The sequence below is a fragment of the Castor canadensis genome, chromosome 8 (genome assembly GCF_047511655.1).
Source record: "Castor canadensis chromosome 8, mCasCan1.hap1v2, whole genome shotgun sequence".
Lineage (NCBI taxonomy): Eukaryota > Metazoa > Chordata > Mammalia > Rodentia > Castoridae > Castor > Castor canadensis.
The window spans coordinates 26,367,562-26,395,399 of record NC_133393.1 but is presented as its reverse complement, the minus strand read 5'-3'; the positions used below and the strand labels follow the sequence as shown (position 1 = coordinate 26,395,399).

Here is a 27,838-nt window from a genome sequence, read left to right as displayed (position 1 = left end):
GAAAGGAGTGTAGATTCAGAAATCCCCATTTGGCCTTATCTATCATTATAGCTCTTAACTTCATAGACATCACAGAAACAATGTAGGATTCTTCTAGCTACCAAATCTGTGCATCCCAATTTTACATTCAGAGACTGCAGACATGACACCAGGCATGTCCATGAACCTGAAACATGCACTGTGATCTGGACCTGGGCCAACAGGCCCCATAAGTCCCCACTCTAATAATGGGTGAGAGGCATGACAATGATTCTGCTACACTGTATGAAGCTTAGATCAAAAATCCTAGTCCCCTCAAACCCTGGAGTTTTATAATTCTCTGTGGCTATAGCATTGTTCTACTCAGAAAGAAGTTGATTAGAAAAGAAAAAAATTGAGAACTCTTAAAAGTGTGATTCTGCATGGATGAATCAGAGGCATGAGAGGAACATATTAATGCTAGAATTCACTAGAGGTGGAGAAGAAAGAGACACTGCTCTTTTCCTTCCTATTGATAGAGAAGCAGTGGGTGACCTTTTGCCCACCCCAGTGATCATTATTACTAACATATTTTTTCTAATTACTCCCATGCTCCCTCTACCATCGTTAGTGGCCAATTGTCTATGGGCTGTGGAACCCTAGGGTCTTTGTAGAATTAATGAGCTCTTTCTCTGCATGGGATGGGAGTCATGGGACAGAGATATCTGCACAAAACCATGTAAGCCTTTCTACCACCAGGGCTTATAAAATAGATGCTAACTTCTCTTCAAATTGAGGGGAATGGTTGTTCGCAAACACCTTCCTAGCAAAGAGGTTTCCATGACCTCTCTTAGACTCATCTTCCCTGCAGAGATATGGTGGGCTGTGGTTGGTGAATAGCCAGTCCATTTGGGCTCACAAATCAGTTCTGGTGCTTACAAACCACATTGCTTTAGGCAAGTTGTTTTAAACTTTCTTTGCTTCAAATTCTTTGTATTGAGAGATAATAATACATAGAGTTTTGAGAGACAATCAGAGGTGTGCTGATGAATGTTTAACAAGCTTGGCTACAGGGAGACAGAGTCCTAACTTGTAGTGTTTTTCTATTTCCATAAATACTTCTACTGGGTGATTCAAGCTACCAGTGGTTTAATAGCTATCTCACAAAATTCCCAAAAGTTTAATAATCAACAGACAGTATAAACAGGCTCTCACACATGACATCTGCATATGCTTGGAAAAGTACCTGGTAGTAAACCTAACAATTCTTATTACAACCAGAGATCTAAATTGCCTGTTCAAAGATGACCATTCCTTTGTACTTTTAGTTTTCTTCTTGATGTCCAAGTAGAGACTGGGAGCAGTAAAGAGTTTTATCATGAGTAATTGCTGACAGCAAAGAGATTTTTCTTTGATTGAGGGTAAGTAGAACTTTTGCTCTTCTCCTATAAAATATCAGTTTCCACAGATCCCCAACAGCGGAGCACCAGATTTGGAATTAAACAGGGAAGGTTTTTATCAGACACATTGAATCACACTGATCTGACAGCCTCAGCCCTCCAGCTGACCATGACCAAGCTTCCCAGAGGCCTTTCTCCTTCTGGGTTTCTCCAAACAACCAGGGAAAGAAAGATCCTCCAGAGTCTTTGACCCACCATCTATTGACTAGGTGACCTTAGACATATTACATACCCTGAGACCTTTTACTTGTTGGTAAAATTAGGATAGTAAGAACCAATTGTTCAGGGAGCTTCTTAGTACCATGCTTAACCTACCCATAGGAAGCAGTCAACAGATGGTAACTACTAATAGCAATAGCAGGTAATGATCGTCAGACTATCATAGCCCCTCTGAGGGGACGTCAACCCCGGCCCTGCCTCATAACACATTTTGGCAACTTTTGGCTCAAGAAGCAAATAAATGCACAAGCCAATAAATGAGTGTGTCAAAAGGAAACCAACTAGGAGAAAAATGGTAAATGAAAGACATCAAAAGGAAGAAAAGGGTCAGAGTTACTAAAGAAAATATAGATTGAAGAGATTCCAAAATAAGGGAGAGAAAGGAAGGGAGTGAAATGCCAAGAAAATGACTGAGTTTTTTTAAATGCAGAAAAATATACTCTAATGAAAGAATTTATTTTAAAAATGCAGAAAATTGATTATGATGAGAGCTGATGGGTGAATAATAAATAGCTGGTAATCTTTTAATGTTATATAAAAAGAATTATATATAGCAAGGGAAACAAAGGAGGGGTGGCTGCAAATAGGCATGGAGATTGCTTTGGGTAATGAAATGTTCTAGAGCTAGGTGGTGTTGGTTGTATAACTGGTGAATATACATAAAAATACTGTGTACTTCAAAAAAGTGAATCTTATGGCATGTGAAAAAAAATCTCAAAAAATAAAAATAATAATTTAAAATCCTAAATGGTCATTCCATCTTTAAGGATGGGAAATTGAGAAGTCAGGGAGGGACTCACAGAACCTTCTAAGACATTTCAAATGTTTGTTCAGTTCCTTGATCTGGCTGGTGGCAGTAATAGGAGATGACTTCATTATTCTTTGTACTGTAAAGATTTGTTTTACTCACAACTCTGTTTAAATATATAATATTTAGATATTAAAGAGTATATGTCATGTGGGAAAAACAATAGGAGAAAAGGAACAAAAAAAAAAGACAAAAGCAGAAATTTCTGTCTTAAAAAGGAATTTAAACACAAGGTGGGGACCTGGGTTTAGCGACATGCCCATCCATCCTAGAGCACATTTGGCAGAGGTCCACCCATCTCACCTCACCCTCTCCATGGCCTTCCTGAGATCTTCTAAGACAAGAGAACTCTGAGTCCCCAGTTCAACTTTCAGAGTAGCTGCAGCCTCTAACTGGTTTATGCCCCAATACTTCTTTATTTATAGAAAAAAATCTACTCTAAGAACTTTCTCAGAAACATTTGTCACAATATTTGTCCTTCACTTTATACACCCTTGGGCTGGTGTGCAGCTCAGTGATGGACCACAAGCCTACAATGCATGAAGATCTGAGTTCCATCCCTAGCACTGAAAAAAAAAAACCTTTATAAACCCTTTAGTGTCATTTACCCCCAAAATACTGGCTTTACTGGCCTTTAAACATTTAAGTTTTTGATAATGCTCCTGTGGACTCTTGGTGATGTTTAACTTGCATGGAGTAACTCACACCTCCTGCCTGGAAACTTCTGCACTGAGCATGTGGACCAATTCTCCTATCTAGGACAGCTGGTTGAGTGACTTTGGTTTTAAAAGAGGCTAGGGAAATTGAACTGATCTTATTATGTAGGGGAAATCTCTTAAAGTAAAAGAAAAACTCATTCATAGATAACACAGTCTGTCTCTGTTAAGTTCCCTTGCACATAAAGAAGTATAAAATAAATGAAATGTATCTCCATTCATTACAGCTCATTCAACCAATATAGAAATGATCAAGCCTACAGAGATAACATATAATCAGAAAATTTATTCAAAACTTACTAATTTGAATCTCTTTTTTTTTTTCTTCCAATGCTGGTGATCCATCCAAGCCAGAGAACCTACTAGACTCAGTTAATTCTCCAGCTCCAAAATATATTACTTACCACCTAGTTCCTCCAATAAGTAATTAAGGAATAGCACAACAGTTAGAAAAGCACTCAGAAGGGATAGAGATGTACTTCAGTGGGAAAGTATTTACCTGCATGTGCAAAACCCTGGGTTTCAATACACAACACCACAAAAAAAATAAGTAAAAATTTTTAAATGCATTCAGAACATAGGACACTCAATAAATTTCTGAACAACCAAATTACTTCATTAACCCACATTTGACATCAGCCTCCTTTGCCCTAAACCAGGAAGACAGTGTCATCATTGTGAACTCCATCCATAATCCTGGTCTCCTTTCTCTTATGAACAATTTTTCACCCACAGGAGCAGAGGATGTGAAGGAGTTTCTAGATGGTGTTGTACCTAGGAAAGGGTGTCAGGAAGAACAGAGGTAAAGGAGAAAGTATATTTAATATGCCCTGACAAGCATCCATGGTGAGCTTTTACGAAACATGTGGGAGCACACTAACCTGGCAGTCTCAGACCTCTGGCTGGACAGGAACAGGCCATGGTCAACCAAAGCTCCCCAGCGGGCTTCATCCTTCTGGGCTTCTCTGAACACCCACAGCTGGAAAAGATTCTCTTTGTGGTTGTCTTGATTTCCTACCTCCTGACCCTGGCGGGCAACACACTCATCATCCTGCTCTCTGTGCTGGACCCCAGACTCCACTCCCCAATGTACTTTTTCCTCTCCAACCTCTCCTTCTTGGACCTCTGCTTCACTACAAGTTGTGTCCCTCAGATGCTTGTCAACCTCTGGGGCCCCAAGAAAATGATCAGCTTCCTAGGTTGCTCTGTCCAACTCTTCATTTTCCTGTCTCTGGGGACCACTGAGTGCATCCTCCTGACAGTGATGGCCTTTGACCGCTATGCAGCTATCTGTCAACCACTCCATTATGCCACCATCATCCACCCCCGCCTGTGCTGGCAGCTGGCAGCTGTGGCCTGGATCATTGGGCTGGTGGAGTCAGTGGTCCAGACACCACCCACCCTCCGCCTGCCCTTCTGTCCCCACCATCAGGTGGATGATTTTGTGTGTGAGGTCCCAGCTTTAATTAGACTCTCCTGTGGGGACACCACCTACAATGAGGTCCAGATGGCTGTTGCAAGTGTCCTTATCTTGGTTGTGCCTCTCAGCCTCATCCTTGTTTCTTATGGTGCCATTGCCCGGGCAGTGCTGAGGATTGACTCTGCAGGGGGGCGAAGAAAAGCCTTTGGGACCTGCTCTTCCCATCTCATTGTGGTCACTCTCTTCTACAGCTCAGTCATTGCTGTCTACCTCCAGCCCAAAAATCCCTATGCCCAAAAGAGAGGGAAGTTCTTTAGTCTCTTCTATGCAGTGGGCATTCCTTGTCTTAACCCTCTCATATACACCCTGAGGAACAAGGATGTAAAGAGGGCATTCAGGAGGTTACTGGGGAAAGAAGTGGAGACCAGACAAAGCTGAGACAGCTGCTTAGTGTGATTTAAAATTGAGAAGAGATTCTGCAATGCCTGATCATGAAGCTTGAGTTCTGCACCTCTCTGTCTTCTTCATATCTATCATGCCACAGCAATGGATGATGGCTGTGTGTGTGTGTGTGTGTGTGTGTACTAAAGGGAGGTGTCTCTAGGTAACACATTATCACATGGATCATATGTAACATTCTCTTTTCTCCATTTTATTTTTATTACCTCATCTTCATAATTATGTTCCTAATTTTATCATTTCCATTTCTAATTCCCCTCCCTTGTTACATTGTCACTATTTTTTAACCTCCAGTTCTAATTCCTATTATATTTCCTTTGAGTTTCTTTCCAATTATGTCTATTTTGCATTCACCCATTTTGACTCAGAAATTGTACTTGTAGAATATGTCAATATACTCATATGGGTGTAAATTAGTAAATGAATGAGGATACTCACTGAAGGATGGTTTCTAATAGCGAGTGATTGAAAATAAGTTAAAATTAATAAGGTACTGGCTAAATAAGTAGATGTATACAGATCCTTCGAAAGGAGGAAACTGAATTCATATGGAATGATTCCTTAGTAAAGGAAAAAAATAAAATAATATGCTGCTGTTAAGTTTAAAAGTTGGAAGAGTACACGTTTATAGCTATGTATATTTGTGTAAGTGTGTCAGTTATCAATAAATTAGTTCTCCACTCCAAATACCACTTTCATAATTTGATGTCACCTCCCCATCCCAGCCTGGTAATCATCTTCCCACAGCCCTGCCAATGTGGACAGCCTGCTCTCCAGATCTCTCATCTGAGCATCTGAGTATCTGCAGCCCTGTAAACTCTTCCTACAGCTCTCCAACTCAGACACTGGGTCACAAGTACTCCCACCTATGGTGGCACCCAACTCAGCATGCCAAGCAACCTCACCAGTTATGGTATGTGTCCCAGAAGGGTGCTTTCTATTTTCTCAGAAACTGTTGACCAGTTCTGGACTAGGCAAACTGCTGGACTTCTCTGCCATCCAGTAAGCTGCAAGTACCCCTTCTTCAATGAGGTTTGAATCCAGAATGGGAGAAAGAGCCCAACTTCATTTTTAACTTGTGCACTCTCCTTCGGCCCAAGAATACCCAACAGAGTTATATTTATATGTTATGGTTACTCTTTTATCATTGTTTAACAATGCATTATATTAAACCCCCCTTGTGGGTTTCTGTGTCCTGATTGGACCTACATTTGTATAATACACACTGTCATTAGCAGGATACATCAGAAACTGGTTGCAACTGCTATCCCTAAGAAAAGGAAATAAGTAACTTGAATAACTGCCATGGGAGGGAAATCTACTTTTTCATGTCTTTCTTGATTTTGAATGTTGAAGATGTGCATATTGTACTTATTATAATAAGGCGTGTGTGTGTGTATATGTGTGTGTGTGTGTATGTGTGTGTGTGTGTGTGTGTGTGTGTGAGAGAGAGAGAGAGAGAGAGAGAGAGAGAGATGTCATAGGCCATAGGCTCAGGGCAGAAGTGGCTACAAGTTTATGCCCCAATAGGAATCAGATCCAGTGCTAATCACAAATTGTCAGGCAAAATGACCATAATGAAGATGCCACTTTAAACAGATTAATTAATTATTATCCTAGGTTAAAATAGTTAACAAAATTATGAACAGCTTATTACTTATCCACTCATATATTTTATTTATCCATGAATACTATATATGCCACAAAACTATTAGATTGTTAATATATCCCATTCTATAATATGAAACCAGAAGAATTTCAAAAAGTTAAATTTGGGAGAAAATCATAGCAAAATGACATGTAATCCTGATATCACTTACCTTGCTTTGTACTTGAACCTGTAGCCACATATGAAAAGCACCTGACATCAGACAAAGGACTGATAACCAGAATATACAGGGAACTTAAAAAACTAAATTCTCCCAAAACTAATGAACCAATAAAGAAATGGGCACGTGAACTAAACAGAACTTTCTCAAAAGAAGAAATTCAAATGGCCAGAAAACACATGAAAAAATGCTCACCATCTCTAGCAATAAAGGAAATGCAAATTAAAACCACACTAAGATTCCACCTCACCCCTGTTAGAATAGCCATCATCAGCAACACCACCAACAACAGGTGTTGGCGAGGATGCGGGGAAAAAGGAACCCTCTTACACTGTTGGTGGGAATGTAGACTAGTACAACCACTCTGGAAAAAAATTTGGAGGCTACTTAAAAAGCTGGACATCGATCTACCATTTGATCCAGCAATACCACTCTTGGGGATATACCCAAAAGACTGTTACTCCAGAGGCACCTGCACATCCATGTTTATTGCGGCACTATTCACAATAGCCAAGTTATGGAAACAGCCAAGATGCCCCAGCACTGACGAATGGATTAAGAAAATGTGGTATTTATACACAATGGAATTTTATGCAGCCATGAAGAAGAACGAAATGTTATCATTTGCTGGATGGAATTGGAGAACATCATTCTGAGTGAGGTTAGCCTGGCTCAAAAAACCAAAAATCGTATGTTCTCCCTCATATGTGGACATTAGATCAAGGGCAAACACAACAAGGGGATTGGACTTTGAGCACATGATAAAAGCAAGAGCACACAAGGGAGGGGTGAGGATAGGTAAGACACCTAAAAAACTAGCTAGCATTTGTTGCCCTTAACGCAGAGAAACTAAAGCAGATACCTTAAAGCAACTGAGGCCAATAGGAAAAGGGGAACAGGTACTAGAGAAAAGGTTAGATCAAAAAGAATTAACCTAGAAGGTAACACCCACGCACAGGAAATCAATGTGAGTCAATGCCCTGTATAGCTATCCTTATCTCAACCAGCAAAAACCCTTGTTCCTTCCTATTATTGCTTATACTCTTTCTACAACAAAATTAGAAATAAGGGCAAAATAGTTTCTGCTGGGTATTGAGGGGGGGAGAGGGAGGGGGCGGAGTGGGTAGTAAGGGAGGGGGTGGGGGCAGGGGGAAGAAATGAACCAAGCCTTGTATGCACATATGAATAATAAAAGAAAAATGAAAAAAAAAAAGCACCTGAGTATGATAAGAAAAGCAACTGCAGTTACTGGCTGCAGAAAAATATGGTAGTGAATGGACTGTGATATTGTGATATAATAAATATTTCATTCCTTTCCCTAGTTCCTGGAACAGAACTCCTAAAATCTTGTGGTTTCCTAAAGAAAACGGTGGTAGAAGACTCTGCTATTCTAATATTTGGTCTTAGACAAGAGTTCCTGTCACAGAGCTCCTGGTCACTTGGAATTTTCTGAGTAATAGGAGCATCTTTTATTCTAAAGGTTCAGTGGACTCCTGAATTGGGCCTGGTCACCAAAAGGACCAAAGCCAAGGATAGAACTTCTAGGCCATTGTGCAAACCCTCAAAGTATAGCCAGTACATCAGAAGTCCAGAGCCTAAACTTGGGAATGGCGTCTGAAGTGTGTGCCAGTTTTGTAGGATTCCTTAACCTATGAGGTCTGACTCTACATTCAACTCTATACCACAGAACTGAATTGAGTTATAGAACATCCATTGGTATCCACTTGGTCAGTGAGGAAGAAAAATCAACACATTTTGGTCACCAGAATTGTTGAGGGTTGAGAGCATTACTAGTCGGAAAAAACTTTCAAGGTTGTTTTGGTTTTGTTTGGCTTTGTTTTACTCCATTATTCTCCTTTTTGCAGCAATCAGATTATCTTGACTTTCAATTCTGGATCTACAGATTTGTGCCAGAATATGATGCCAATATATAATATCTGTATATGTCAGGCAAGTTGGACATTGAACAGCAGAAGTTAAATCAGTCTTAGCGAGTGGAGGACCATGCTCTTGGACCCATACATACTTCCATCTACTGCTTTCATAGCCCATTGGACCAGTCCTGGGGTGGTCTATGCAGACTCTGGTTGATGTGAACTTCCCTGAAGCGATTCTATTGTGGATAATCTTGGTGGGAATTACATGAAATACAAAATTATTCATACTTCTTTTTCCATTCTGACAGATGTATCTACGTATTCCAAACCTTCTCCCCTCAAGTTCTTGAACAATTAGCCAAGCAATTTGCCACTGCCTATTTGGTATTTGCAACTATTCTTCCATTAATCCACTTCTCTTTCCACATGACCTGGTGTGCCACTCAGACTTGGGCTCACTGGGAGGATTTACCATCACTACTGTCTTTCACAACTACCCCTTGAGTGTGACTATAGTGTAGTAGCAATCCATTTTCATCTCACACCAATCTACTGAGCCCATCCATATATGAGTCAAAGTAAACCTTTTTCCCCCATGAACTTAGCCTAAGGTACATCTCCTCCATAGGGAGAATAAAGATTGCTAAAAGTTCTTTGACATTCTTCTCATCAGGAAGGTTGTCTATTTCCACTCCCCCTGAATCTGAGCTGGTCTATATCTGGTTTGACCAAAGTGGTATGGCAGAAGTGACAAGATGTCATTCCTGGGCCTGTCCTATAAGAGAACTATCTGTTCTACCTTAGTCTCTTGGAGTCCAGAGTCGCCATATGAAAAGCTTGACTGTCTTGCTGGATAGACCAGGTGGAAAGGCCCTAAGATAACACAGAGATGTGTCAACATGAGCCCAAACTTGTAGTGAACTCACAAAGGTACCAGGCATGTGAAAGAACCTATCTTGAGTCCTCTGGAACTGTCCTTCTGATAGCTGAATACATCCAAGTGATCCTAGCTGATACCACATGAAACATAAGAATCACCAATCCAGATCTTCCTGAACTATTGGATAATAATGTGAAATACAATGAAGTAGTTGTTGGATTAAGCTACCAACATTTGGAATTTTTTTAATATAATATAATAATATCATCCTATTGGTGATGGGAACGTCCCTGCAAGCCACTTGTATGAGTAAAGGGAGAGGTACTGAGGCAACAGTGTGGATAGCATGGGAATCCCAGCCTTAATCGTGGGACCTTGCTTCTGCCCTCCAGTCAAATCATGCCATGCCTATCATGTACTACTTCTATATTATAAGAGATGATCCTCTAACCATGTGACATTATCACTTGATTGGTTTGACAGACCCAGCTCATGATGGGTATTTTTAGCCTTACAGTCAGTCACTTAATGCCCGATAATCAGGAGTTCTTTCTCTTATAAGGACTAGTAGCAGGTCAGAAACATTTCTTAATGGCAACATAGACAGCATAATAATATAATGCAACAGACAGCATAGTCTTGACCAAGATCTCCAGAGGTCTATGTTGTGATTCTCAATTGTTACACTCCATCTTTTCCAATGATTAATATCTTCAGTGCCCTGCAGTCTGTTGAGTCAGATGGCCACAGCAGCAAGACTACTAGTAAGAAAGCCTAGAATCTGTTACATGATTAGAGCATCATCCATTGTAATACAGAAGAAATACCTTCTGGATATAGCACAAGAAGAACTAGAGGGCAGAGGAAGGTGCCTAAGTAAGTGGTCTAGATCCTGGGCCCTTTCCTGCTCTGGGCTCCAGTCAGTCACTAGTAGGTGTGTCATGCAGTAATGTAATGAGTGTGGAATATACTACTCCTAGAACAAAAGGACCACCAAGCGTTTTTGGTATTCCCATCAATGGCATTAAATGTGAAATGCAGTAATTTGTCCTTACTTTGGTGGATATCCTGGCATAGTCCAAACTACTGGACCTCTAAAAACTTTAAAGACATGAGGGCCCCAAATCTTCCTTCAGAGGGTTGATCTCCCACCCACTAGAGTGCATTTATCTTACCAATGCTTCCAACATACTTGTCCTTCTGGCTTATCCTGTTTGGTTAAAATTATGTCATCAACACAGTAGAACGATGTGATGTTTTGAAGAACATCCAGAAGGTCATGTGCAGTGTGAGCAAGAACAAGCTGATACTTCCTTAGGCAGGTAATTGTTAGATTTTCAGGAATTTTGCAAAATGGTTGTTATCCATTATTTTAAAATTAAGCTATATATATATATATATATTAAGTGTGGCACAAGTGGTAAAGTGTGTGGAGCAAACATGAGGCCCTGTGTTCAAACCCCAGTATTCCCATTTTAAAAAGTTAAATAAACTCATATTCAAAAGATTTTATTAAATCAAAGGTAATGAATGTCTTAAACTCATCATTTTTTCTTATTTTACTAAATTTTACCATTATCTATGCTCCTGCAGTTATTCACATCTGTTATGCTGTGTAATAAAAATACTGTATCATGTTCTACTTAGAAATACACTACTGTGCATCTCTTTCCAACTCTGTGTTTTCAATAATGAGACACTGACAGTTTAAAATTGAGTATAGTGGATATGCCACAAAAAATCACTAACACATAAAACAAAGCTTATTTATCTGAACAGTACATCACTATCAATGTCCCTTTGGACATGATGAGCTTTCTCATAGACTTGGAGCAAAACTGTAAATGTGAACTTAAACCCATACAACCACCCCGGTCCTCCTTCCTGATAGCATTTGATCAGCTTTTTTTTTTTTTTTACTATGGAACACTTTATGGATTTTTGTGTCATCCTTGCTTAGGGCCATGCTCATCTTCTCTATCATTCCAATTTTTGTATGAGTGCTGTGGAAGCAAACAATGCTGATAGTATTTGAAAAGAGCACACTCACCAGAGAATGGCTGCCTAATATAGACCTAGAGTCATGTGCCTGCTTACAGGCACAACAGCTACAGTTAGGGGTTATTCTTCATTTAGTTTGTTTTAGTCAGTCATCTTCCAAGATCCACCTGATTTTTGTACTGATCAGACTGGTGAATTAAATGGGTGATAAGACAGGGATTAACCAGCAGGGCACCTGTGGCTCATATCTGTAATCCTAGCTACTCAGGAAGCAGAGATCAGGAGGATCACAATTCAAAGCCAGTCTAGGCAAATAGTTCTCAAGACCTTATCTCAAAAATACCCAACGCAAAACAGGCTGGCAGAATGGCTCAAGAGTGCCTGTCTAACAAGCATAAGGCCCTGAGTTCAAACCCCAGTACCACCCAGAAAAAAAAAAAAGATAAGGACAACTGCTCTCACATCCTTTAGTGGTGGCACCAATCACCTTTGCATTGTAACATTCCTTTGGATTGTAATAATATCCTTGATTTCCTGTCTTTATGTGGAAGAAAGATTCAGGGTTCCCACTTGGTCTTGCCCCCCATTATAACTCTTACTCCACAGATCAAAGAACCAATGTGGGGATTCCTCTAGCACCAAACACGTGCATTCCGGTTGTATATTCAGAGACTGCAGACATGATGACGAGGTATGTCCACGGACGTGACACATGCACCGCGATGTGGACCTGGGCCAGGGGACCCCACGTACCCCCACTGTAATGGAGGAGAGGCATGGTAATGATTTAGCTGCAGCATATGAGAGTTAGACTAAATGTCCTAAGTCCTCTACCAATCCTGGGTTTTTATAATTTTCTGTTTCTACAGCATGGTGTCAGAAAGGAGTTAAATGAAAAAAAGGTGATGTGAACTTTTCTAAGTGTGGTCCTGCATGAGGCACCAGAGGAATATCTGCATGCTGGAGGTCACTAGAGGTAGAGGAGAGGAGAAACATCGTCCTTATTCTTCCTATTGACAGGGAAGCAGTGGGTGACCTCTTTACCTACCCCAGTGATGACCATTCCTGGCACATTTCCTCCGAAAGTCCCATGTCCTCATTGCCATAATTAGCAGCTAGTTATTCTCTGTGGGCTTTGGAACGCTAGGGTCTTAGCAGAAGTAATGAGCTTTTGCTCTCTATGGGATGGAAGTCCTGGGAACTCTCTCTCTATCCCCAGGGCCACTAAAACAGAGGAGAAAGGTTGTTGGCTAAAAACCTTCCTAGCAAGAGGTATCACTGACCTCCTTTAGACTCATCTCTGCAGAGATGTGGCGGGCTGTGGTTAGAGCACAGCTAGTCCATTTGGAAATTGCTAACTACATTGCCTTAAGCAAGTTGTTTAAACTGTCTTTGCTTCAACTTCTTCATATGAAGAAGACAGTAATAGAGTTTTGAGGGACAATCAGAAGTGTGCTGATGACTATTTAACAAGCAGTTTGGCTATGGGAATCAGAATCTCAATTTGTAGTTTTCCCACTTCCATAAAGTAACCACTCCTGCTGTGGCTGATTCAAGCTACCAATGGCTTAATAGCTATCTCTCAAAATTCTTGAAAAATTAATAATTAAGTGATAGTAGAAGCCAGCTCCAACTCATCGCATATCCATGTACTTACTTAGAAAGGTGCCTGTTAGCAAACCTAACAATTCTTATTACAACCAGATATTTAACTGCCCATTTAAAGATAAACAATTTGTCTTTATTTTTAGTTTTCTTCTTGATGTCCACGTAGAGACTGAGCAGCAGTTCTGTCATGGATAATTGCTTGCAACAGGAGAGATTTTTCTCTGATTGAGGGTAAGTAGATCCTTTTCTCTTCTTCTGTGAGATATCAGTTTCCACATATCCTCAACAATACAGCACCAGATTTGGAGTTAAACAGGGTGTTTTATCAGAAACACAGCATCATGCTGACCTGACAGCCTTGTCTCTCTACCTCAGGACAGGAACAGGCCATGATCAACAAACTCCCCCACTGAGCTTCTTCCTTCTGAGCTTCTCTGAACACTCAGGACTGGGAATCATTTTCTAGAACCTTGGTCCTGGCATTTATTGACTAGGTGACCTTAGCCTCATCTCTTCCCTAAAACTGTTCACTTGTTGGGATAACATCTTTTTTGCAGAGTTGGTGTGAAATCCAGATGTTCAAGGAGCTGCTCAGCACCAGGTGTGGCCCACAGGAAACACTCAACACATGGTGACTACTAATAGCAACAGCAGGTAATGATCACCAGACTGTCATAGACCCCTTTGAGGGGAACCACAACCCCTGCCCTGCTCCTAGCACAATGTTCAAGAAGCAAATAAATGTACAGACCAATAAATGAATGTGTCAGAAGGAAACCAACTAAGAGACAGTTGGTAAGTAAAAGAGGTCAAAAGAGAAAAGGGCAGTCACTAAAGAAAATGTAAAGAGGGCTGGCAGAGTGACTTGAGTGGTAGAATGTCTGCCTAACAAGCATAGGACCTGAGTTAAACTTCAGTACCATCAAAAAAAGAAAAGGTAAAGAGACTCAGAAATTGGGCAAAAGGAAGAAAAGGGAATGAAATTCCAAGAGAATACTGAGTTACAAATCCAAAAGATTGATCATGGTTATAGTTAATGGATGAGTAAGAAACAGTTGGCTATTGTTCAAGGTTACATACAAAGAATTGAATGTTAGAAAGAAAACAAAGGTGTTGGTGACTGCTAACAGGCATGGGGATTTTTGGAGGATGATGAAATGTTTTGGAAGTAGATCCTGCTGCTTGCACAACTGGTAAATATTCTTTAAAACACTACATCTTGAAAAGGGTGAATTTTGTAGCATGTGAAATACATCTCAAAAAAAATAATAATTAGGGGCTGGCAGAGTGGTTCAAGTGGTAGAACACCTGTTTAGCAAGGTGCTAAGGTGTTAGGGTGTGAGACCCTGAGTTCAAACCTCAGTACCACCAAACAATAATAATAATTACCTTAAAATTCAGAATGGTCATTCCAACTACAAAAATGGAAAATTTAGAAGTCAAGGAAGGGTGCACAGGACCTTCTAAGACACTTGATATTTTTGTTCAGTTCCTTAACCTGGCTGGGTAGGAGTATTAGGGGATGACTCCATCGTTCTTGATACTGCAGAGATTTGCTTCACTAACATCTTTAATCAGAAAAATACCTTGTAAGAAGACAAAACAACAGGACAAAAAGACAAAGCCAGACACTTCTGGTAAAAAGGGAGATGTGATGGTGCTTAACCACAATGTGAAGACCCTGTGATAGCAAATACTCATCCGTTTTAAGGCTCTTTGGGCAGACATCTCACCATCTCATCTGCTCCTCCCCACAGCCTGCCAGACAAGCCTGAGTCCTCAGTTTAACTTTCAGAGCAGCTGCAGCCTCCCACCCTCTCCCACCTCCCTGTGAGCTGGCCTATGCCAGCAATACTTCTTTTATTATTATTGTTGTTGTTCTAGGTGACGTACATTGTATCATTTACAAAGTTTCTTACAATGTATCAAATATATCATACTTGAATTCACCCCCTCCTACCACCTCTGTACTAAAACAGCTGTTGGTGATCCCAGGTGCCCACCCCCACGTCCCAAGTTCCTGGTGCCACATCACAGACTCAGACCTCCAGCCAGAGACTCTGCACCCACGTGGGCAGGGGTGCAAGGCCCCTTCTTGGGAAAGCTTCTTAGATTTTTTTCTATACTTCTTTTATAGAAAAAATTTAGTACAGAGGTGGTAGGAGGATCTCTTAGCATGTGGGAAGAAATGGCCGGCGGGGGGCAGCCAGTTTTCATCCACCTCAGTACCCTGAGGAAAACCAGGGTCATCTGCATTTGATTATAGCTCCCCCACACCCCCGCCCAGGATACTTCATTCCTCTTTTCCCTAAAAGAATTGATCTCGACACCATGATGTGTTTTATTTGATTTCCTGTCCTAGGTGATTTCCAGGCATGGTCCTGATTGGTCAATCAAAGACCACACTGCAGATTTTCCGTGTTAACACTGTGGATGGTTTTTAAATGATTAAAAAGTAGGAGTTTCTTCTCAAAAAAGAAGCTGCTGTCCCAGATAAATTTTTCCCAGTAATTGTCCTTTTTATAGACCTTGGGCTGGAGTGTGGCTCGGTGGTAGAGCACATGCCTAGCGTGCATGAGGGTCTGGGCTCCATGCCCAACATTGCAGGGGGGGTGGGAGGGAACACCGTAATCTTCTTTATAAACCCTTCACGGTCATTCACTCCAAAACACTGGCATTACTGGCCTTTAAATCTTTAAGTGTTTTGATAATGGTCATGTGAACTCCTGGTGATGTTTAACTTGCATGAAACCACTCTCACCTGCCTGTAAACCTCTCATGGCAGGCACTCAGCATGTGGACCAATTCCCCTATCCAGGACAGCTGGTTGAGTGACTTGGGTGAGGGGGGACTCTCTTAAGTAAAAGAAAATCTGCTTAATAGATAACACAGTTTGTCTCTGGTAAGTTCGCCTGCAAGCAAAGAAGTATAAAATAAATGGAATGTATTTCCCTTCATTCCATTCCACACCTAATCCAACAAATACAGAAATGTTCAAGCCTGCAGAGATAACATATAATCAGAAAATTTATTTAAGGGCTGGTGGAGTGCCTGTCTAGCAAGTGTGAGGCCATGAATTCAAACCCCAGTACTACCTAAATATATAATAATTTGAACCTCTTCTTTTTTTTCCAGTGCTAGGAATCCAATCCAGAGCACATGCTAGAAAGCACTCTACCACTGAGCTAAATCTCCAGCACCAAAATATATTACTAGTTTCTCCAACAAATAAATAAATGAGTATCACAAGTTAGAAAAGCACTCAGAAAGGGTAAGAATGTATCTGAGTGGGAGCGTGCTTTCCTAGCATGTGCAAAATCCTGAGTTTCAATACCCAACACCATAAAAAATAATTTTAAAATGCACTCTGAACTATATAGGGAACCCAATAAATTTCTGAACGAATGAATTAGTTCATCAACCCATATTTGATATCAGCCTCCCTTGCCCTCAACCAGAAAGTCAGAGGCATCAGTGTGAGACTCCATCCATATTCCTGATCTCCTTGCTCCCACTAAACAATGTTTCACTAAGAGGAGCAGAGGAAGGGAAAGAGCTTCTAGGCCGTGCTGTGCCTAGGAAAGGAAGCCTGGAAGAACAAAGGCAGAAAAGTCAAGTCTATTTACTATGCCCTGATAAAAGCATTCATGTGAGTTTTTACAAAACAGGTTGGAGCACACTAATCTGGCAGCCTCATCCTTCCAGCTGGACAGGAACAGGCCATGGCCAACCAAAGCTCCCCAGTGGGCTTCATCCTTCTGGGCTTCTCTGAACACCCACAGCTGGAAAAGATTCTCTTTGTGGTTGTCTTGATTTCCTACCTCCTGACCCTGGTGGGCAAAACACTCATCATCCTGCTCTCTGTGCTGGACCCCAGACTCCACTCCCCAATGTACTTTTTCCTCTCCAACTTCTCCTTCTTGGACCTCTGTTTCACTACAAGTTGTGTCCCTCAGATGCTTGTCAACCTCTGGGTTCCCAAGAAAACTATCAGTTTCCTGCACTGTTCTGTCCAACTCTTCATTTTCCTGTCTCTGGGGACCACTGAGTGCATCCTCCTGACAGTGATGGCCTTTGACCACTATGTGGCTGTCTGTCAACCCCTCCACTATGCCACCATCATCCACCCCCACCTGTGCTGGCAGCTGGCAGCTGTGGCCTGGATCATTAGGCTGGTGGAGTCAGTGGTTCAGACACCACCCACCCTCCGCCTGCCCTTCTGTCCCCACCATCAGGTGGATGATTTTGTGTGTGAAGTCCCAACTTTAATTAGACTGTCCTGTGGGGACACCACCTATAATGAGATCCAGATGGCTGTTGCAAGTGTCCTCATCGTGGTTGTGCCTCTCAGCCTCATTCTTGTTTCTTATGGTGCCATTGCCCTGGCAGTGCTGCAGATTAACTCTGCAAGGGGGCAGAGTAAAGCCTTTGGGACCTGCTCTTCCCATCTCATGGTTGTCACTCTCTTCTACAGCTCAATCATTGCTGTCTACCTCCAGCCCAAAAATCCCTATGCCCAAGTAAGAGGCAAGGTTTTTGGTCTCTTCTATGCAGTGTGCACACCTACACTTAACCCTCTCATATACACCCTGAGGAACAACGATGTAAAGAAGGCATTCAAGAGGTTGCTGGGGAAAGTGGAGCCCAGACAAAGCTGATGGATAGCTGCTTAGTGTGCTTTAAAAGGAGGGGCGATTCTGCAATGCCTTATCATGAAGCTTGAGTTCTGCACCTCCCTGTCTTCTTCACACCTATCCTGCTACAGCAATGTGTGTGTGTGTGTGTGTGTGTGTGAAAGAGACGGAGACTAAAATATGATGAAGGGAGGTGTCTGCAGGTGAAACATTATCACATGGATCAAATGTGATATTCTTTTCTCCATTTTATCACCTCACCTCCATAATCATGCTCCTAATTTTATCATTTCCATTTTTACTTTCCCTCCATTGTCATATTGTCACTATTTTTTAACCTACAATTCTAAATCCTATCATAGTTTGAGTTTCTTTCCACTTACTTATATGCCTATTTTGCATTCTTGTCCTATTTTATCCCCCAAATATCAGCAAAGGAGAGGGGATGCTGAAGCTTAGATAAGTTCAGAAATTCACTCAAGGACCCCCAATGTGGCTAAAACATGGGCCCCATGACATCCAGATCAGACAACTCCCAAATACACAATGTTGCTCTCACACCATAATAAAATATCCCAGCATCCTTAGGCTTGAAGTTAGAACAGAGTCTTAGAGAAAAACCTTAACTTCCTTGCATTACTTCACAATGCCCACAACCAGCGCAGTGTGTATAGGCTGGCAGAACAATTTGGGCACTGCGGTCTTTGGTTCCATCTACTGGTCAAATGTGGTATTGCATTGCCATGCCAGGCTCCTGACCTACCTGGTCATCAGTAACTACTGTAATGGGCTCAGGGAAGTAAGTGTTGTTACCGCTGTAGAAAATCTCTATGTAATGATTATGTACTCCAGGTACCATCTAAAGTAATTTACACCCATTGACACACATAATCCTTGTGACAGCACTATAAAGAATATTCTTTTTCAGAAGCAGAAACTAAGAGTTCAATTACCATCTTTCAAATATGTGGGCCAGGATTCACACCCAGGAGGACTGGCTCCAGATCCTTTTAGTACATTTACTGCCCTCCTAGCCCAGGTAAGAAGCCTCAATTTATCACCAATTTGAGGGAAATCTTTCCAATCTACAAACACATCTACTTTGGTCACTCATCTGAAGGAGCCTGACATCTCTGGAATAAATTTTCTAAAGGCTTCAAAGCATCCCAGGGGAACAAGAAACAATACAACAACAAAAATACTTGTAAGAAGTTTTATAGTGGGCACTGGTGGCTCATGCCTGTAATCCTAGCTATTCAGGAGGCAGAGATCAGGAGGATCGCAGTTCAAAGCCAGCCCATGCAAAGAGATCACGAAACACTATCTCAAAAAACCTCATCATGAAAGGCTGGTGCAGTGGCTCAACGTGTACGCCCTGAGTTCAAACCCCCGTATTGAAAAAAAGAAAAAATTTTGCTGTAACTTATATGTGTTCCTGGTTTAGTTCTTCCAGATTTCCAGGCTCTCAAAAGGCAAGACCCCAAATTTTGCAGAAAATGGGCACCAAATTCTATGAATGAGTGAGTGAGTGAATGAGTGAATGAGTAAGTGAATCTTACTCTCAAAGAATATGGAAAGAGTTCTGGGATCTAATTCCACAGATGCTATGTCATAGCTTTTTCATGGCAATGACAGCAACACGTAATTTTCTTATTGGCAATAAGAAAATGGAAAATCCTAATTTTTTTTCTAGTTCCAATATAAAATGGCTTTGATTCAACATTCACCCTGGTATCAACCCAGAACAGTATTAATTCTATTTTAATCCTAATTTTTATCATATCTACTCATATACTAATCTTATTCTCTCCTCAACCTCTTTATTAGACTATATCCTAATCTTAATATAGGGCCCTCATTTTATATTTAATAATCCTAACTGAAGCCTACAAGTAATGCTAACCATAACCCTACTCTCAAGCCTCTTATGTAATACCTTTTTCTCATGACCACCTCCATCCTTTTTCTCTCACTGGGGCATAGAAACCTTATTTTAGCAGCTTTCTATGGCTAGAGGTCCTAATGTTTGGGAATAATAACATTGTCTCTAGATGACTGTAAGGGAAATACCACAGAGAATTAAGTGAAGCAGTTTAAAAGAATCTGTTTCAGTGAAACCTGCTTTGTTGAGTAAATGGCTGAACACAAGACTTTAGAACTAACATCTCTTATTCCAACCGCATTCATTCTCCATGTGGGCAGTTATCTATTGGATACTCTAGAAGAAAAATCCAACATGAGCTTACTCAGTCACAACCCTCAATGTGTCCAAGGAAAGTAGGAATAGTTAAAACATATTTCCAGCCTAGGTAATTGCTATAACACTGAGTAGGATGCTAATAGGGAGTCAAAGGAGTGAGTGCTTAGGATTGGAAAGTGATCAGTTTTCCTAGAGCTATAAACTATGACAAAAGTAACAAAATTAATCTGAAGTATTTGCTGGTCTGCTTTCGGGAAATGGCTAAAGGCAGGACTATGCTTGCTGCACATTAAGATAGGTCAGACTGGGGCTGGTAGAGTGGCTCAAGAAGTAGAGTGCCTGCCTTGCAAGCATGAGGCCCTGAGTTCAAACCCCAGTACCACCAAAAAAAAAAAAAAATAGGGCATTGTAGGGGAAGTAGTTACACCAAGGAGCTAAAGATTATGTAGGATTATGTATGGATTACTGAATCTACCTCAATTATAATAAAAGGGTGATCCCTTACAGATGTTTGAGTTCTGCAATATTTAATTCTTATGAGAATGGGCACTTACCTATCTACCTAGTAACACCTGAGTGGGAGAAAGGGCATTATTCAACATCAGGGTTTTGGTTGCGTATGCAAGTCTGGTCACCAGCACTTGCTGGGGCTGGAGGCATGGCTCAACTGGTAGAGTGCCTTCCTAGCGAGCACAACACCCTAAGTTCAAACCCCATTACCATAAAAAAAAAATGAAGAGTTGCTGAGTTAGTAATACACTGACACAAAGTGCTCAGCTCTTGTGTTTCTCTTCAGCCCCAAGCATAGCCAGCCTTCCATATTTCCCTGTGCAAAATTAATCACTACCCTTTGAAGCATACCAAAATTGTCACCCTAAAATATACTTCTTTAACATAAGGATTACTTTGAGCTAAAGGTCATTGGGAACCAACACACCTGGGAAGTCTCTCAAAAGAGAGCAAGTTTTCCTTTTTTTAAAGGAAATTTACATTTATTAAAGCATAATTTTTACCAGAGACGAAGGCACCAGTTTAAATCTGAATAATTACTAACAAACCTTGATTTACCTTCCCATAACTTGTCTCCTCTCCACCCACCCCCCAGAAATGTCAAACCCCTTCTCCTCTGTGTATAAAGCCCAATTCCTAACTACCCTTTGGGTAATCGTCACTAGGTAGTCCCATGTGCACATTAAACTTCCATTTGTTTTTCTCTTGTTAATTTTTTACCTGTCTAGTTTATATGACCTTCACTAGAGAACCTAAGATAAGTTGAGGAAAAAAAATTGGTTTTCCTCTTCTACACCCCTCCACACACTCCAGAAGATGCACATGAATGTTGCCTGAGGGTCACTTCCACACTCATCTATCTCCCTCACTTTGCGGCATGGAGGTGCCTACCAGCATCTGGCCCACATAGGCCCCTGACCCTGTTCTGCTGGTGCTGAGGCTCATCTTCCCTGAGTCTCTAGTGTGTCCTTTCTTACTTCAGGGCCAGAAAGTGGATGCCACGTTGGTTGTTAGGTATTTTCAGTGTCACTCCTGTTTGAAGGGTCACTGTCAAGTGACTTGAAGCCTGTCTCATACTGCTCTTGGATTAAAGGCCAGTGAAGGGCAAAGTAAAGAATTCCCTGCTCCAAAAGCCTAAGTGAATAAGCAAAAGGTTACCTGTCTTGGATGGTTGGACCATCTTCAATACTGCAGGCAAGTGTAAGATGACAGCTGGCCCTGGCACTTCCAGGAATCAAAGGCCTGGTAAGAGGCCGAGTTCCAGCACACAGATAAAACTAGGATGATTGATTTGGGAGAGGAGACAAGTAACATGGAGAGGTATACTAAACGTTGATCCTGGAGTTGGAAGATCAGCCTCAGTGGATCATTTTTCCAAATGAGACTACAGCTATATAGTTACAACATTCCACATGCATTTTTTTTTATAGCATGACAGTCTGTGTTTCCACCCCAGGAATCTGGCACAATGGGATATGGCAGAAGTGATGCTATGTGACTTCCAAGACTTTGACAGAAAAAAAACATGTCTAGCTGGCTCTCTCCTCCATCTCTCTGTCAGGACACTTGCCTTTGGAACACAATCACCACATCATAAAGAATTCCAGGCCACATGGAAAAGCCTGAGTAGGGGTTCCTGCCCACATCCCAGCTGGTGTCAGCTGGACCAACACCCACCTTTAGAGTAAAAGAGCCTTCCCATGACTCCAGGCCCCAGCTTCAAACCTTCCAGCTGTTGTAGAGTAGGAGTAAGCTCCCCCACAGTAGCCCTTCTGAATTCCTGACCCACAGAAACCATGAGAGATAATAAGTTATCATTGTTGTTTAAGCTATTTTAGGGTGAATAGTTTACACAGCAATCAACCATAAGGCATGGAGTTTGAATGCTGACTCTAGTTCTTATTAGTTGGGGACCTTGGACAGGACTCTTCTTGAAAAGAAATCTCCTTACCAGAAAATAAGCAGACAACCCTCACTCCCCTGAAAGTTGTCCTGAGCATCAGAGCTAGTAACTGTGAGATGCTCAACTCTCCTGGTTGCTTGTAGACATCTCTGGTTGTTTGTTTATTTGGCAGTACTGGGTCTTGAACTCTGGCCTTGTGCTTGCTAGCAAGTGCTTTACCACCTGAGCCATGCCCCCAGCTCACCTCTCCTTTCTTTTGTTTACCTGCATGGGTCATTGTCCCATCTTGAGAATGAATGTCCCATGGAAGCTATCTTGCTCACTGTTCTGTCCCAGTGCCTGGAAGTGTGCCTGCCACAGCCACTTGCCCAACCAATGGATCTGGGCATGGCTGTCCACTCCCGTAATCCCAGCATTCATGAGATGCTATGCTTCTAAGCCTGAGATGAATAACAAGACCCTGTCTCAGGAAAAAAATAAGTAAGCTTTTTGATGAATTACAAAGATAACAAAGTCACACAACTGCAAAATATTCAAGAAACACTCTCTATGTGACTAGGACTAGGGTAAAGAGACAAGTCAAGGAGGAGGAGAAAAGGAGGCACTGAAGAGTGGCAGGTGTCTATAGTCTAGGACATTCAAGTCTGAAAGAGACCTGAAGCCTGAGGGGGAGTCCCACCCCAACAGCCCCACCACTAAGGGAGCAACTCCTGCCTGAACTGCTGAGCTGCAACTCCTGGCCTCACACACTTCACACAGGCACCCTGCCAGCTCTACTGTTTGGCATGGTTCCTACACTCCTGCTAGCAGGCTCACCATTGCCCATAGTAGAACTTCTGACCCTTTATTTATAATTTATACCTGATCTAAGTGCAATGCAACTTTGAGGTGGTAATTTGGGTCTTTAGGTTCTACCCATGGCTAGTGTACAACTCCTGCTGCTGTTTCTGAAGCCAACTGTTCATTTTCCACACTGCAGGCCTCTCTACTCCATAGGCTTCTTCCCCTTTCCTCGTGAATACTCCACTGTGGGAAGAAGGGAAAATCAAATTAAGTCCAATTGGTCCAAGGTGGATAATCACAGTGGAACATTTTTCAAGTACTGGCCTAAGATTTAACCCACCCATAAACAGGACAATGAAATAACAGGGCCCATCCAACACTTGTAGCTCTTGTACAAAAAGTAAGAGTGACTTTTTAAAACATCAGTGCTGAAGTAAAAGAGAAAAAGTTGAGCTTCAAAAAACCATGTCTTCAAAGGACACAAGGAATTATAAAAATCAGTTTAGTCCCTTGGCCATTCAAAACTTTCTTATACTTTGATCAAAATTCTTTCCAAAAGTCTCAGTATTCCCTAGAAGATTTTTAAGTTGGAAGAACTCAGGGCCATCTCATTCAAAACTTTCCAGCAGTTATCATTCTTCTGTTGTTCTTACTTCCTGGGATAGAGTCCTCACATTTTTCAGCAACTGCTCCAGGCTCCCAACATGTGCCCACCACTGTCAGCAAGCCCACTAACCAGTAGTGACAGAGACTAACATTACCCAACACATACTACGGTCGGGTCAAGCAGGACCTAGGTACCTGAATGCATGATCAATCTAGTCCTCGCATTCTACAGAGAAAGGTATGGCTATCACTGTTACTCTTGTTCTCATCTTCAGAAATGAGGGCATGGATAATAAAGATTAGGGAACTGTTTTGCATGTGGTGGGACCTGACACCCTGGCAGTTTGACTCAGAACCCACACTTTTAACCACTAACATCATCCATCACTCACTAATCTCAGCCTTAGTGGTGTCTTGCTTTCCCTACACTGAGCCAGTTAGCCTTAATAGATCAATAAAGACCTCTTTCTGCACCTCCATTTCAAAGCCTTTTCATTAACTTGGAGCCCTCAGAGGATCCTTCTTTGGCCTGGAGCCCACTCTGTTCACAATATGGAGGGTGAGGTGCTGAGTCACTCTGTTCACTGGTTTATTGAGATTTGGGGAGCTCCTTCTCTGAAACAGCACAGTGTGAAAGGGACACCACTTCCCACCCCATAGGTCCATCTGTCCATTCCAACTGTCAGAAGTGCCTTCTTCTGGTCAGGATTCTCACCAACTATTCACTGGAAGCAGCTCCCCAAACCTGCCCCCATTTCTTTTCTCTTAGGAAAGGATGATTGTGAGTATAGACTGAGGGTAGAACTTGAGTGCAAAAGAGAGAGGAGGAAGGTTTGAGCAGAAACTATGATGAGGACAGGGTATGGGTGGTCCCAGCAAATGTGACTTGGGGGAAAGTGCATAATGATGTAGAGGGTGGGTGCATATGGCTTTGCTGGAAGAATATAATGATCTTAGGATAAAAAGGGAAGAAAGCATACAATTACATTGCGGGTACAGAGAAAATACGTGGATAAACATGAACATGTGTATGTAGGCAAGACAAACCTCAACATGCTGAACGATTCACACATACCTACCCAAACACACACAAGGGACACCCATGGCCATGAGAGCACACGTGGCTATGGGCACAGGGTACACAAGGGTGCAAGTGACTGCAGCATGAGAAAGCACGTAGGGAAAGCATGAGTGCACAGAAGCATGCCCATCAGACACAAGCAGGGAAGGGAAGGATGTTGGGGGGAACCTTGAGCACACACAGAGCAGAGTCAAGAAGCATGAGTCTTGGTGAGAATGAGTTCCCAGAAGAAGCAAAATTTAAGGGAAAGAAAACACAGGAACGTGTAGAAGGGCAAGTAGGATGGAAGGAGATTATGGTGGTGAAAGAAATGGAGAGGCCCCTGCTGCGGTAGAAAGAGCACTTGTGGGAAGACCCCTGCCAATAGGAGTGGAGCAGGAAGCCAATGGGAGCTGCAGGGGTTGCCATGGTAACTAGACAGAGCTGTTATGGGGGAGAAAGATGTAGTGAGGCTGCTGAGGAGTCATGAGTGAGTAGCTTCAAGTGAGGTACAAACTAAATTATGAAGTAGTGACAAAATTATATGAATGAATAAGAGAGAAAAAGGTCTGTTTCCCAAAGTACTGGAGACTCAAATAACCCCAGGATGCACAGAGGCACATGTATTTACAAGAGATGGGATTAGATAGCATGTTCTTTCCAGCTGGGGAGAGGGAATCCCCTGCGCCCTCCAGTCCCCCACTCTCTTCCCACTCCCTTTCCCTTCCCCACTGGGCTGTCCTCCCTGACAGCCCCTCACTTGTAAAGCAAATGGACTCGACTCCCATCACAGCTAAGCCGGTCAGGGGGCTCAGAGGGCCCCCTAGGTAGGCCCCCCGAGGGGTCTGGGGGTGTCGGAGGGTGGCGCCGGGAGCGGAGTTGCTGCCGAGACTGGAGCTGATGGCGCAGTTCAGAGACCCGTTCCTCTTTCTAGAGAAAGAAACACAGTTGGGAGAGTGGGAGAAGGGGAAGAGAGGAATGACATAGAAATGGAGGTATAGGGTAAGTGGACAGAAGAAATTAAAATAAGGAATCAATAAAAGAACAAGGAAAGGCACAGAACATAACAGGGCACCAGTAGAAGAAAAGAGATCAGGGAAGCAAGAGAGAATTTTAAATTAAAAGGAGAAAATGGAGAAGGAAAGAAGAGTCAGTACACAAAAGTTCTAATAAATCACACAGAGATATATGTCAACCCAGTTTGAACATCTCCCTCTTTGGCATTGCACTGACCCCAAAACTATAGCCTGAGGCATAGTAGATGCTGTGGACACCTGCCCAGATCCCCTTTTGCTGTGGGCACACTTGACATCCAGCTGCTTGAGTGTTGGCTGTTAATGGCTCACAGCTGCCTCCCCCAACTGCTACCATGGTCAATGATCACCCTCTTGCCTCAAGAAGGTTGAGTCAAGAGTGCAGTTCCCATTCTGGAGCCTTCCCCACATAATCAGGCTAACACTAGATTTTTAGCTAAAACAGAATCTTGCTCAACCCTCTGCCCTTCCCTATGCTGCTCCACTTACTCCCTTATAGGTTTTCCGAGACCCTCAATAAATCACAAATCTTAGGCACAACCCACCCTAAGACACAGGCCTCCTGGATCCCCACCATCACCCTCATCCCACCATCACCCACACACCTCAGCAATGATCTTTTCCAGTTCACGGTTCTCCTTCTCCAACAGCCGGGACTTCTCCTCCTCATTGTTGTTGGTGGATGACCCTGTCTTCATGGTGTCCTGTGCCTCAGACTGCCATTCCCCTCTGGTGATCAGCCTGCGCATCTGGGGACAGACGTTTGGGCAGGGGATGGTGAAGTACAGCTGTGTCAGTGATCAGCTGATGGAGGGTTAGAGTAGGAAGGAATGCAAAAACCTGGGACAAACTGGGACAAAACAAGGAGGATGTAGGGAAGGGCAGGGAAGAGAGTCCTGGGAGGAAGGGATGGAGACATGGGGCTAGAGAGGGTGGGAGAAGAGCCAGGACCTCACCTTGGGCACAAAAAGCACAACCAGAGTAATATAGGAGGAAAACACGATGGCAAGGGAAGCAAAGGCAAAGGCTGCATCCTGCTGACTGGACAAAATCATGGTGACAGGGGCAGTGATGAGGCACAGGACCTAGGGAGACAGAGCGTGTTTGGGGAGACTCAGATCTGCAGGCTCAGGTAGGATCTAGGGTTTTCTTCCCCCAGGAAACAGCCTATGAGAACAGGGGCCTGGTGAACTATTCACAAATTCAGAATCACCCTCAACTCTAAATTGAGAAAAATCCCAAATGAACTGTCCCAAACTTTTCATGACTTCCACACAACTGATCCCTGATCTAACATCTGATTCTTCCTCGCCCATCACCTCTGGCATATTGCAGTCAGCCTATGGGATCAATATCATGTATCCAGGGAGCTTACCGCAACATTGTAGATGGCCATACCCACGGCCCTGTGGTCATTGATCTTCTCAGTGGACACACTTTTGGTCTCATAAGCAAGAAAGATTCCCAGCAGCAGCAGCAGCCCCTTATAACCATAGAAAATACCTAGGATGGCAGGAAAGGGTCACCTGGGCAACAAGGACCTCCACACTCCCCACTCGGTCCTCCACACTCCCCACTCAGTCCTCATCCTCTCTTTGCCCTTTACCTCCTGCTGCTCCTTATAGGTCCACAGCAGATAGGGAGCATTCCTCTCCAATCAGCTCCTCTGACTTAGCACACATCTCACTGTGAGCCCACTTCTATATCCACCCAGCTAGCCCAGACCTCATTGCTTCTACCTGGCATGAGCCATGTTTCACAGGAAGATAGTGGTCATTAGCAGCTATCAGGCAGGCAAGAGCCTGTTGAGCAGCTTTGTATGATTCAGTCTAAGCCACGTATAATGTCTCACTCTTTCCCTCCCTGTGGGAAG

At 42.5% G+C, this 27,838-nt stretch overlaps 3 protein-coding genes and 1 pseudogene across 8 annotated transcripts in view; 2 read left to right on the top strand and 2 right to left on the bottom strand.

The window, feature by feature from the left end:
• Nucleotides 1–4,080: 4,080 nt before the first annotated feature.
• LOC109698541 (olfactory receptor 2H2) lies at nt 4,081–5,076 on the top strand. Its single transcript, XM_020182829.2, has one exon. It carries the CDS (start codon nt 4,081–4,083, stop codon nt 5,017–5,019), a length of 939 nt encoding a protein of 312 aa, XP_020038418.2. The 3' UTR covers nt 5,020–5,076.
• A 6,465-nt stretch (nt 5,077–11,541) lies between these two features.
• LOC141410538 (U6 spliceosomal RNA) lies at nt 11,542–11,641 on the bottom strand (annotated as a pseudogene).
• Nucleotides 11,642–16,933: 5,292 nt separating this feature from the next.
• LOC109698549 (olfactory receptor 2H2-like) lies at nt 16,934–18,171 on the top strand. The gene has a single exon (XM_020182838.2). The coding sequence runs from the start codon at nt 16,958–16,960 to the stop codon at nt 17,891–17,893; it is 936 nt and encodes a 311-aa protein (XP_020038427.2). The 5' UTR covers nt 16,934–16,957; the 3' UTR covers nt 17,894–18,171.
• Nucleotides 18,172–22,386: 4,215 nt separating this feature from the next.
• Nucleotides 22,387–27,838, bottom strand: part of Gabbr1 (gamma-aminobutyric acid type B receptor subunit 1) — a 29,734-nt gene continuing 24,282 nt past the window's right edge. For 4 of the 6 annotated variants that reach the window (XM_074082639.1, XM_074082642.1, XM_074082637.1 and 1 more), the window contains 5 exons: nt 27,341–27,468; nt 26,922–27,050; nt 26,571–26,714; nt 25,692–25,861; nt 22,387–23,508 (listed from right to left, as the gene is read on the bottom strand). In XM_074082639.1, coding sequence (XP_073938740.1) covers nt 23,394–23,508; nt 25,692–25,861; nt 26,571–26,714; nt 26,922–27,050; nt 27,341–27,468 — 686 coding nt within the window. In that variant the 3' untranslated portion in view covers nt 22,387–23,393. Of the gene's footprint in view, nt 23,509–24,443; nt 25,862–26,570; nt 26,715–26,921; nt 27,051–27,340; nt 27,469–27,838 lie in introns of those variants that run through there. The other 2 variants (XM_020182828.2, XM_074082640.1) reach the window with 1 other exon arrangement.